General features: G+C 47.1%; 1 protein-coding gene across 2 annotated transcripts in view; it reads right to left on the bottom strand.

Moving 5' to 3' along the window:
- Positions 1–576: 576 nt before the first annotated feature.
- Positions 577–12220, bottom strand: part of SIMC1 (SUMO interacting motifs containing 1) — a 45671-nt gene continuing 34027 nt past the window's right edge. For both annotated transcript variants that reach the window (XM_060197194.1, XM_060197193.1), the window contains 3 exons: positions 11414–11570; positions 11214–11298; positions 577–1063 (listed from right to left, as the gene is read on the bottom strand). In XM_060197194.1, coding sequence (XP_060053177.1) covers positions 810–1063; positions 11214–11298; positions 11414–11570 — 496 coding nt within the window. In that variant the 3' untranslated portion in view covers positions 577–809. The remainder of the gene's footprint in view (positions 1064–11213; positions 11299–11413; positions 11571–12220) is intronic.

Here is a 12220-nt window from a genome sequence, read left to right as displayed (position 1 = left end):
ACACCTGTAGATCAGCTTCACCCTGGAAGTGCTTGTTTATTTTTTGCTTCCCCTCCTCCTTGCACCACTAAGAGCAGTTCCTACGGCCAGGGGAGATAGCATCCTAATTATGTAGAGTCTCATGTTCAGTCCATCTTCCCCCTCCCCCTACTGTAAGCCAGATGTAGAGGGGGAAAAAAAATTCTTCATTCTCCCCTATTCAAAGAATTTCAGCATGGCAAATTAAGATTTTTGAAAACCTGTTTTCATTTTATTGGGTCCTTGTATCACCAGCTTTTATGGAACACACTTGGTTCTTTTGTCTGCTTCCCTCTTCATCACATCAGAGCTTATTAGACTGGCCATGAAGTCAAGTTTATAAGCAAAATAATAGCCCTATTCTAGGATGTCTGTATTCCAGCAGAGAGAAAGAAATGGAGGTCTCTCTGGAGAGACTTGTCAGCCCCCTTAGTGACAGAACACCAATAGCTAGAATTTGTTTGGGCAGCAGCAGCGGGAGCAGGGGTCTCTGGTTCACACCTCAGTGGAAATGCTAGACGCATAGTGCACACTGTTCCCTGTTTCCAAAAAAAAAAGTATAGATAAATAATTTATTAGAAATACATATACACCTTGTATATTGAAGTCATATTTGATAACAAGCTAGGCTAGGATTATCAAGAGAAAACGGATATCCTAGAATTAGACAGTCACGAGGACCTACAGATAAATAACACAGGCTTGGTCCCAGAAGGAATCCAGCTACTCTTGTCGACTTCTCAGTGCAGTGCAGGAGGTATTGTTGGTGCTCAGTGCGTGGCCGGGCTGCTCTAGCTCTGTGGCGGGGAGGGCTCTGCGTCGGGGTTCAGGTCTGCTGTGTAGAAGAGCAGGAGCTTCAGCAAGTGGACTTTGTCCTGCAGCTGCGGGACAAGGGGCTCCCCGAGGATGTGGACCAGGCGGCAGCGGAAGGCCTCGATCTGTTTCTCCACGTCCACCACCGTGATGTCGTCCCCCTGTTGCGGCTTGGGCTTAATCCTCTTGATGATCAGGTCTTTCCGATCGATCACCGAACTCCGCAAGTGTTCTGTGGGAGGGGAAGGGAACAGGGGCTAGGCTGTTCTGAGTTGCTTTTTTAATTCCTTAAGAAGTTTCCACAGGTCTGGTCTGGGCAGACTGGCTGGGAGAGAAGGCTGGACCGCTCCAGGGTGCCTTTTTTTTTTTTTTATAAATTTTTTTAATATTTATTTATTTATTCCCTTTTGTTGCCCTTGTTTTATTGTTGTAGCTATTATTGTTGTTGTCGTTGTTGGATAGGACAGAGAGAAATGGAGAGAGGAGGAGAGAAAGATAGACACCTGCAGATCTGCTTCACCGCCTGTGAAGCGACTCCCCTGCAGGTGGGGAGCCAGGGTTCGAACCGGGATCCTTATGCCGGTCCTTGTGCTTTGCGCCACCTGCGCTTAACCCGCTGCGCTACCGCCCGACTCCCTGCAGGGTGCCTTTTTCAGATCAAGAGATGATGCACTGAAGTCTCCCCCAGTGTGGTGGGGGCTTGAACCTGGGTCGGGCACATGACAGAGCCAACACACTATCCAAGTAAGCTATTCTGCCCGCCTCAGGCTCTATTTAGCTCAAGGACATGAAGAGAGGGAGGACCCTGTGCAAGTGTAAACTGAAGCATCACCATGAACTTGTAAGGCTGAAAAACTCCTGGGAAGGAGTCGGGCAGTAGCACAGCGGGTCAAGCGCAGGTGGCACAAAGCACAAGGGCCAACGTAAGGATCCCGGTTTGAGCCCCAGCTCCCCACCTGCAGGGGAGTTGCTTCACAGGCGGTGAAGCAGGTCTGCAGGTGTCTATCTTTCTCTCCCCCTCTCTGTCTTTTCCTCCTCTCTCCATTTCTCTTTGTCCTATCCAACAACGACATCAACAACAACAATAAAACAAGGACAACAAAAAGGAATAAATATTTAAAAACGTCTTTTAAAAAAAACTTTAAAAAAAGTCCCCGGGGATTAGTTCTGCTGTAGGGGCCCAGAAGCAGGCACCCAGCAGCATCCAGCACCCAGTACAACAATGAGGAAATTACAAGGTGAATCTTGAATATCTGTTATTAGAAGGGGAAGGGGAATGTAGGGCCAGGGGAATGTGGTGCACCCATGCTCACAGGTTACCATGCCCAAGGACCCGAATTCAAGTCCCCAGTCCTCACCTGCAGGGGACAACTTCACATGCAGCAAAGCAGGGCTGCAGGTGTCTCTCTTTTTAAAATCTCTTTATTATTACTATTTTGCCACCAAGATTATTATTGAGGCTTGGTGCCAGCACTATGAACCCACCTCTCCCGGTGGCTGTTATTTTTCTTTTTTTGTGTGATTTTTTTTTTGTATTTATTTACTTATTGCCTTTTTTGTTGCCCTTGTTTTATTGTTGTAGTTATTATTGATGTCACTGTTGTTGCATAGGACAGAGAAATGGAGAGAGGAGGGGAAGACAGAGAAGGGGAGAGAAAGACAGACACCTACAGACCTGCTTCACCGCCTGTGAAGCGACTCCCCTGCAGGTGGGGAGCCGGGGGCTCGAACCGGGATCCTTAAGCCGGTCCTTGTGCTTTGCACCACCTGCGCTTAACCCGCTGTGCTTACTGCCTGACTCCCGGGCTGTTATTTTTCTATTTCATTTGCTAGGACAGAGAGACATTGAGAAGGAAAGGGCGATAGAGGGAGAGAGAAAGAGACCCCCTGCAGACCTGCTTCACTGCTCACGAAGCATCCACTCTGCAGATAGGAAGTGGGGGCTCAAACTCGGGTCCTTGTGCATTCAACAGGGTGTGTCACTGCCTGGCCTTTCCCTCCCGAGTCTCCCCCTTCCCTCTCAATTTCTGTCTGTATCCTAAATAATAGTTAAAAAAAAAAAGAGAGAGAAGAAAAGGCAAGTCGTCATGCAGGCATGCAGGCCCAGTAATAACCCCTGTGGCTACATTTCAAAAAAGGCAGGGGGGACGCCAGGTGGCGGCGCACCTGTCTGAGCGCACATGTGCAATGTGTAAGGACCTGGGTTCAAGCCCCTAGTCCCTACCTGCAGGAGGAAAGCTTCACAAGTGGTGAAGCAGGACTGAAGGTGTCTCTCCCACTTGATCTCCCCCATTCCTCTCAATTTCTGTCTCTAATAGTAAAAAAACACTTAAAATTTATTTTAAAAAGGAGCAACGGGAGCAGGGAAAGGTCCTTCCTAAAGGCCAGTTGTGAAATAGCCAGTAGAAGAGGACTGAGGAGACGGCATAATGGTTAAGATTTTCATGTCTGAGGCTCTGAGGTCCCAGGTTCAATCCCCAGCGTCACCAGAAGCCAGAGCTGAGCAATGCTCTGGTCTCTCTATTTTTCTCATTAAAATAAATAAGCAAATGGAGGGTAGTGTTATGTTTATGCAAAAAGATCCCAAGGTTCAATCGCTGGTACCACCATAAACCAGAGCTGAATAGTGCTCTGGTTAAAAACAATCTCTAGGGAGTCGGGCGGTGGCGCAGTGGGTTAAGCGCAGGTGGCGCAAAGCGCAAGGACCGGCGTAAGGATCCGGGTTCCAGCCCCCGGCTCCCCACCTGTAGGGGAGTCGCTTCACAGGCGGTGAAGCAGGTCTGCAGGTGTCTATCTTTCTCTCCCCCCTCTGTCTTCCCCTCCTCTCTCCATGTCTCTCTGTCCTATCCAATAACAACCACATCAATAACAACAACAATAACTACAACAACAATAAAAAAAGACAAGGGCAACAAAAGGGAAAATAAATAAAATTAAAAAAAAATAATAAAATAAAAACAATCTCTACCGGGGCCAGGTGGTGGCGCACCTGGTTAAGCGCACACATTACAGTGCACAAGGACCCAGGTTCAGGCCCCTGGTCCCCACCTGAAGGGGAAAACTTCACAAGTCATGGAGCAGGGCTGTAGGTGTCTCTCTGTTTCTCTCCCTCTCGACCTTCCCCTCCCCTCTCAATTTCTCTCTGTGTCTATCCAATAATAAATAAATAAAACGATTTAAAAAAATAAAAAAAAAACAATTTCTACCTCTTTGTCTCTTATCTAAAAACAAAAACAAACAAGATGCAGAGACTGTCTTGGCTGAGGCTCCGAAGTTCCAGTTTCAGTCCCCCACACCACCATAAGCCAGAGCTGAGCAGTTTAAAAAAAAAAAGAGAAAGAGTGATCAAACAAAGAAGAGGGAGATTGAGCTGGAAGAAAAAAATTTTTTTTCCCTAAGACTTTATTTATTAAATATTTATTCCCTTTTGCCCTTGTTATTCAATTTTTATTTTGTTAAAGCCTTTCTTTAAAATATTTCCTTTTGTTGCCCTTGTTTTGTTGTAGTTATTATTATTGTTGTTGATGTTGTTGTTGGATAGGACAGTGAGAAATGGAAAGAGGAAGGGAAGACAGAGAGAAGGAGAGAAAGATAGACACCTGCAGACCTGCTTCACCGCCTGTGAAGCGACTTCCCTGCAGGTGAGGAGCCGGGCTTGAAATGGGATCCTCACGCTGGTCCTTGTGCTTTGCGCCATGTGCACTTAAACCGCTGAGCTACCGCCCGACTAGCAAGACTTTGTTTATGAATGAGAAAGAGAGGAGAAGAGAAAATCAGACATTGCTCTGGTACATGTGTTGCCAGGGGCTGAACTTGAGACCTCATGCTTAAGAGTTAGTTCAATACCTTACCTACTGTGCTACCTCCTGGACTGCCAGAGAATAATTTTTATTTTTTGTGGTGCAGGAGGCTTTTATTTATTTATTTTTTAATCTCCAGGGTTATTGCTGGGGCTCGGTGCCTGCATTACGAATTCACTGCTCCTGGGAAGCTCCCTCCTACCTTTTGCTGCCTTTGTTGTTTATCATTGTTATTATTATTGTTATTGTTGTTGGATAGGACAGAGAGAAATGGAGAGAGAAGTGGTCCAGGAGGTGGCTCAGTGGATAAAGCACTGGACTCTCAAGCATGAGGTCGAGTTTAATCCCTGGAAGCACATGTATCAAGAGTGATGTCTCTTATCTTTCTAATAAATAAACATATTTAAAAAAATGGAGAGAGAAGACAGAGAGGGGGAGAGAAAGATAGACACCTGCAGAACTGCCTCACTGCTTGTGAAGCGACCCCCCCAGCAAGTGGGTAACCGGGGGGGCTCGAATCCAGATCCTTAAGCCTGTCCTCGTGCTTTGTACCACATGCTTGCTTAACTGGCTGTTACTGCGGAGCCCCCTATGCTAGAGGTTTTTTTTTTTTTTTAATTTTTTTTTGCCCTTGTTTTATTGTTGTTATTGATGTCGTCGTTGTTGGATAGGACAGAGAAATGGAGAGAGGAAGGGAAGACAGAGAGGGGGACAGAAAGATAGAGGCACCTGCAGACCTGCTTCACCCCCTGTGAAGTGAGTCCCCTGCAGGTGGGGAACCGGGGGCTCGAACCAGGATCCTTCAGCCAATCCTTGCGCTTTGCGCCACCTGTGCTTAACCTGCCGTGCTACTGCCCAACTCCCATGCTGGAAGTTTTTATTTATTTATTTATTTAATTTATTTTTTCCCTTTTGTTGCCCTTGTTGTTTTATTGTTGTAGTTATTGTTGTTGTTGGATAGGACAGAGAGAAATGGAGAGAGGGAGGGGAAGACAGAGAGGGGGAGAGAAAGAGACACCTGCAGACCTGCTTCACCGCCTGTGAAGCGACTCCCCTGCAGGTGGGGAGCCGGGGTTCGAACCGGGATCCTTATGCCCGTCCTTGTGCTTTGCGCCACCTGCGCTTAGCCCGCTGTACTACAGCCCGACTCCCATGCTGGAAGTTTTTATCTGGGTCACTTCTTTCAGATTGCAAGAGAGAGGGGGCGGATGTTGGCAGTGTCCAGGGAAATTCTGTCCAAGGGCTGGGGGTGGGTCAGGAGTGGACTCTGGCCACTCAGGGCTGGTTGGCACGGTCCTGAGTTCCACCCCAGCAGCGCTGAGTTCTTACCTCACACTTCTTGGGCTTCTTGCTTATTTTATTTATTTGTTTTATTTTTGAGAGAAATGGAAAGACACACACAGAGAAATACCAGAGTACTGCTCAGCTCTGGTTTATGGTGATGTGGGGGACTGAACCTGGGACTTTGGAGCCTCAGGCATGAAAGTCTGTGTAACTAATATGCTATCCCCCACCCCTTCCCTGCTTGTTTATTTGTTTAAGAGAGAAAGAGAGACAGAATCAAAGCATTATTCTAGCATCTATGGTGCCGGGATTTGAACTCAGGCTCACATGCCTGTAACTTCAGCATCTGACTTGCTGCACAACCACCCTGGCCACCCATTTATTTATCCTCAGTGGACTGATCTGAGGCCTCATCCCTGATTTGAAGTGGAAAAATCCTGGCGGGTTAGGAGTCGGCTCAGCCGTTTTCTTTTCTTTTTTTTTTTTCTTTCTTTCTATTTTATTGGCTAGGACAGAGAGAAATTGTGAGGGAAGGGGGAGATAGCGAGAGAGGAAGAGAGACACCTGCAGCTGGGGAGCCAAGGCTTGTAAATAAAGCTTTGTTTGGGTTGTTTTTTTTTTAAAACTTTTTAATATTTATTTATTTGCCCTTGTTGTCGTTATTATTGTTGTTACTGATGTTGTTGTTGTTGGATAGGACAGAGAGAAATGGAGAGAGGAGGGGAAGACAGAGAGGGAGAGAGAAAGATAGACACCTGCAGACCTGCTTCACCACCTGTGAAGTGATGCCCCTGAAGGTGGGGAACCAGGGGCTCGAACTAGGATCCTTATGCTGGTTCTTGAGCTTGGAGCCACATACACTTAACCTGCTATGCTACTGCCTGACTCCCCTTTTCTTTCTTCCTTTGTTTTTATTTTTTTTTATTTTTACCAGAGCACTGCTCAGCTCTGGTTTATGGTGGTGCAGGGGACTGAACCTGGGACTTCGGAGCCTCATGCACGAGTCTCTTTGCATAACCACTATGCTATCTACCCCTGCCCCATAAATAAAGCTTTCCAAATTTTATTATTTATATATTGGGTAGAGAGAGAGAAATCAAAGGGGGCAGGACACAGAGTGTGAGAGAGTTAACTGAGACACCTGCAGCCCTGCTTTGCCAGTTGTGAAACTTCCCTCCTTCAGGTGGGGACTTGGGGCTTGAACCCAGGTCCTTGTGCACTGTAACGTGAGTGCTTCACTACGGCCCAGTCCCAGATAAATAAATCTTAAAGTAGAATATTCTGGCAATGGGGAGGTGGTGCAATGGATAAAGTGTCATATACTCTTAGCATCAAATCACAAGTTTAGTTTCCAGCATGGCATGTGCTAAGAGTGATGCTATGATTTCTTCACTCATGTGAATAAACAGATACATTAAAAAAATGTCTTTCGTGGTCCGGGAGGTGGTGCAGTGATAAGGCTTTGGACTCTCAAGCATGAGGTCCTAGGTTCGATCCCCGGCAGCACATGTGCCAGAGCGATGTCTGGTTCTTTCTCTCTCCTCCTATCTTTCTCATTAATAAATAAATAAAATCTTTAAAAAAAATGTCTTTTTTTTTTTTTGCCTCCAGGGTTATTGCTGGGGCTTGGTGCCTGCACTACAAATCCACCACTCAGGGAGGCCATTTTTCTCATTTTGTTGCTATTGTTGTTGTTATTGTTGTCATAGCTGCTGCTTTTGTTGTTGCTGGATAGGACAGAGAGAAATTGAGAGAGGAGAAGACAGAACAGGCAGAGACAGAGAGACACCTGCAGACCTACTTCACTGCTTGTGAAGCAACCCCCTGGGCTCGAACCGGAATCCTTATGTGGGTTCTTGCACTTTGTACCACCTGTGCTTAACCCGCTGTGCTAACACTCAGCCCCGTCTTATTTTTTAGAGAACATTCTACAGTGAAAGTGGATTCCATGTCCACTTTAAGTTACTATCACTCTGGGAATCAAAACAGACACGAACAAGAAGGTGAACTTGAGAGAAACAAAAAAACCTAATGTGCTTTAATATTAAACTTTCTGCTGGGCTCCAAATTAAACAGTTACACAACCCTGCCTGACGGCAGGCACGCATGGACTTCGCCTTGGGGCTCTACTCTGAGAAGGACATGTACCTTTCCTCCAGGGGGGCTGAGAAGTGCACAGATTACACAACCACAGCCCGTGAGCTTGACAATGAGCACAGACAACCAACTTTTAGTTCCCACAGCCTCAAACACACAGAAGACCCTGGTGACCGACTCTTGGCCTGGCAGACGGGCAGACCAAGGCTCTGCCATGAAGCTGACTGAGGACCTAGCATTTTTCATTTTTATTGCCACCTGGGTATCACTGAGGCTTGATGCCACACTACAAAGCCATTGCTCCCAGAGGCCACCCCCCCTTTTATCTGATAGGACAGAGAGAAATTGAAAGGGGCAAGGGAGATAGAAAGGGAGAGAGCAAGACACCTGTAGACCTGCTTTCACCGCTCATGAAACTTCCTCCCTGGGGCCAGGCGGTGGTGCACCTGGTTAAACACACACATTACAGGGCACAAGGACCCAGGTTCAAGCCCCCTGCAAGGGGAAGGCTTCACAAGTGGTGAAGCAGGGCTACAGGTGGCTTACTGTCTCCCTCTCTATCTCCCCCTTCCTCTCAATTCCTCTCTCTCTATATCAAATAAATAAATAAATAAATACTTCCTCCCTGCACGTCGGGAGTGGGGGGTTTGAACCTGGGTCCTTGAGAATGGTAATGTGTGTACTCAACTGGGTGCCCTATCAATCTAACCCCCCCCACACACACACACACACCTTATCTTGGGGCCAGGTGGTGGCACACCTGGTTGAGTGCACAAGTTACCTTCTGTCTTAAAACCAAAGCTCTGAACCTTCTTTCTGTGTCTCCACAGTATTGCTTCCAGACCTGAGAGGTGTGCACCAGTTAGCTTACTAACCCATGTGCCTCTAGAGCCGGCCTCATCATGACCAGGGCCGGCCATCTTTCACGTCCTGCCCTCGACTATCGGGGGAGAACCTGGGACAGTGCCCTTCAGTATCTCACTGTGGATTTCACAAACCAAGATGATTCTCAAACAGGCAATTCAATGTTTCTGTTTTTTAATCTATTTATTTATGTATTTATGATTAGATAGAGATAGAGAGAAATTGAGAGGGGTGGAAGAGATGGAGAGAGACAGAGAGATACCTGTAGCCCTGCTTCACGCCTCGTGAAACTTTCCCCCCTACAGGTGGGGACCAGGGGCTTGAACTGGGGCCCTTGTCCACTGCAGTGTGAGCACTTAACCAGATGCGCCACCACCTGGCCCCGGCAATTCAATGTTAATACAATACTACTGATGTTACCACATCTATTTAATTTTGATCACTTGTCCCAGGGATATACCATATAGCATCTTTCATATATATAATTGTTATTGTCATTGATTTTGTTAGTTAATTAATTAAATCAGAGAGATCCAGAGAGAAACACCAGAGTATTATTCAGCTCTGGCTTACTGTGGTGCTGGGGACTGAACTTGGGAACTTGGAGCCTCAGGCATGAATGTCTTTTGCATAACCATTATGCTGTCTCCCCAGACCTTGAATATATATATATTTTTTTACCAGAGTACTGCTCAGTTCTGGCTTATGGTGGTGCTGGGGATTTAACTTGAGACCTTGGAGCCTCAGAGAGTCTTCCTGCATGACCACTATGCTATCCTCCCCCACCAGATAAATATGTTTGAACCAGGGCATTGCTCAGCTCTACTTTATGGCTGTGTGGGGTACTGAGCCTGGGAGGGGCAGTCATAATATAATAGCTTTGCATAGCTATTATACTACTTCCTCTGTCCACATTTATTTATTTATCTTATGAGAGAGAGAGATGGAACCAGAGTATCACTCCGGTACATGTGGTATCAGGGATCGAATTTAGGACCTCATGTTTGAGAGTCCAATGCTTTATCCACTCTTCTGGGGCTGAACTTCATACCTACTTTGGCCTGGCTTCCCCACCTGATCCGCAATCCTGGTTTGACTTTAGTATCCATGTATTTTGTGGCCTGGGAGGTAGCTTCGCAGCTAGAATGTTAGGTTTACAAGCATGAGGTCCCAGGTTCAATCCCTGGCTTTGCATGTGCCAGAGTGCTGTTCTGGTTCGATTTGTGAATAAACAAACCTTTAAAAAAAAATACTGATGTGCTTTAGTTTCTATTTCATCCAGGGCAGTTTCTCAGCCTTCCTTTGCTTTTTTTTTTTTTTTTAATATTTTTTAAAAAAATTTTTAATTTTCCCTTTTGTTGCCCTTGTTGTTCTTCATTGTTGTTGTAGTTATTATTGTTGTTGTTATTGTTGTCGTCATTATTAGATAGGACAGAGAAATGGAGAGAGGAAGGGAAGACAGAGAAGGGGGAGAGAAACACACCTGCAGACCTGCTTTACCGCCTATGAAGCAACTCCCCTGCAGAAAAGGACAGACATCTGCAGACCTGCTTCACTACTTGTGAAGTGAATCCCTGCAGGTGGAGAGGCAGGGGCTCGAACCGGGATCCTTAAGACAGTCCTTGCGCTTTGCACCATGTGCGCTTAACCCACTGCGCTAACGCCCGACTCCCCTTTCTTTGCTTTTTAAGATACTGGCATTTTAGGGCCGAGCAGTGGCAAACTGGGTTAAGTACACATAGTACTAAGTGCAAGGGTCCGACGGTTTCAGCCCCCGGATCCCCATCTGCAGGGGTTCACTTCACAAGCAGTGAAGCAGGTCTGCAGATGTCTGTCCTTTTCTCCCTTTCTTTTTCCCCTCTTCTCAATTTCTTTGTCCTATTCTATAAAATGGGGGGGGGGGAAGTGCCAGGAGTAGTAGATTTGTAGTGCTGGCACTGAGCCCCAGAGATAACCCTGGAGGCAAAAAATTAATTATATATATATATATATATATGCATTGTTTTTCTTTTCCTTCTTCTTTTAGTTGTTTTGTTACTGGAACGCTGCTCAGCTCTGGCTTTTACTGGTGCTGGAGATTGAATCTGGAACCTTCAGTGCCTCAGGTCTATAAATCTTTTTGCGTAACCATCATGCTAGCTTCCTAGCCCAACACTGGTACTTCTTAAAGTACAGGCTGGGGGACCAGGTGGTGGTGCACCTGGTCAAGCACACACATTTTAGTGTGCAAGCCCCTGGTCCCCACCTGCAGGAGGAAAGCTTCACGAGTAGTGAAGCAGGGCTGCAGGTGTATGTCTCTATCTCCCCCTTGTCTCACTTGGGGACAGTGCTCCTTACCTCGTAGAACATGCTGGTAGCTGGACAACAGGAACTGCAGATGCTCCACCAGCTCGTCCCACATCTGCCACTGGGTCTTATTCGACTGTGGAGAGAGCAAGAGCAGCTGCGGGTGAAAGCCTTCCCCCTCACTTGGAAGTGATACTCTGGGGCTGGGGAACGCGGCTCTGGGCCTGGGGCCGAGCTGGGGAGACACGTACCTGGCACTTGAGCAGTGACGTGGAATTGTTGAGGAAGTAGAGGGCCTGGGCCAGAGATAGGGGCAGGCGGGTGGGCGTCTCGCAGCTGTGCAGGAAAATGATCTCGAGCACTTTGCAGCGCAGGAGGTGGCTCTCCATGGTGGTGAAGAACATCTCTCTGGATGGGGAGAGCGGGAGGGAGGCGGCGTCACAACTGTTACCTCGGGACAGAGACCGGCGCCTCCCTGGGACGTGCGAACAAGGACCCTGGCAAAGAGATGGCTCAGGGGATCAGGAGATAGCTGACAAAGTAGCATGTGCAAGGGCCTGGGTTCGGCTCCTGGATACCACAGGAGAGGCTTCATGAGTGGAGTGGTGCTGTCTCTCTTTATATCTGTCTCTCACCCGCCATCTATTAAAAAATAAAAGGGGGGAGTCCGTCGGTAGCGCAGCGGGTTAAGCGGCGCATGTGGCGCGAAGCACAAGGACTGGCTAAGGATCCTGGTTCGAGCCTCTGGCTCCCCACCTGCAGGGGAGTCGCTTCACAGGTGGTGAAGCAGGTCTGCGGATGTCTATCTTTCTCTCCCCCTCTGTCGTCCCCTCCTCTCTCCATTTCTCTTTGTCCTATCCAACAACGACAACATCAATAACAACAATAAAACAAGGGCAACAAAAGGGGGAAGAAGCAAAAATTAAAAATAATTAATTAATTAATAAAAAAGTCTGCCAGGAGCAGTGGGATCATGTAGGTGCAAGGCTCCCCAAAATTCTTGTGGCAATAAAAAGGGGGGGCAGGGTGGTGGTACCCTGGGTTAAGCACACATAGTA

The sequence above is a fragment of the Erinaceus europaeus genome, chromosome 9, assembly GCF_950295315.1.
Source record: "Erinaceus europaeus chromosome 9, mEriEur2.1, whole genome shotgun sequence".
Classification (NCBI taxonomy): Eukaryota; Metazoa; Chordata; class Mammalia; order Eulipotyphla; family Erinaceidae; genus Erinaceus; species Erinaceus europaeus.
This window is presented reverse-complemented; position numbering and strand designations above follow the sequence as displayed.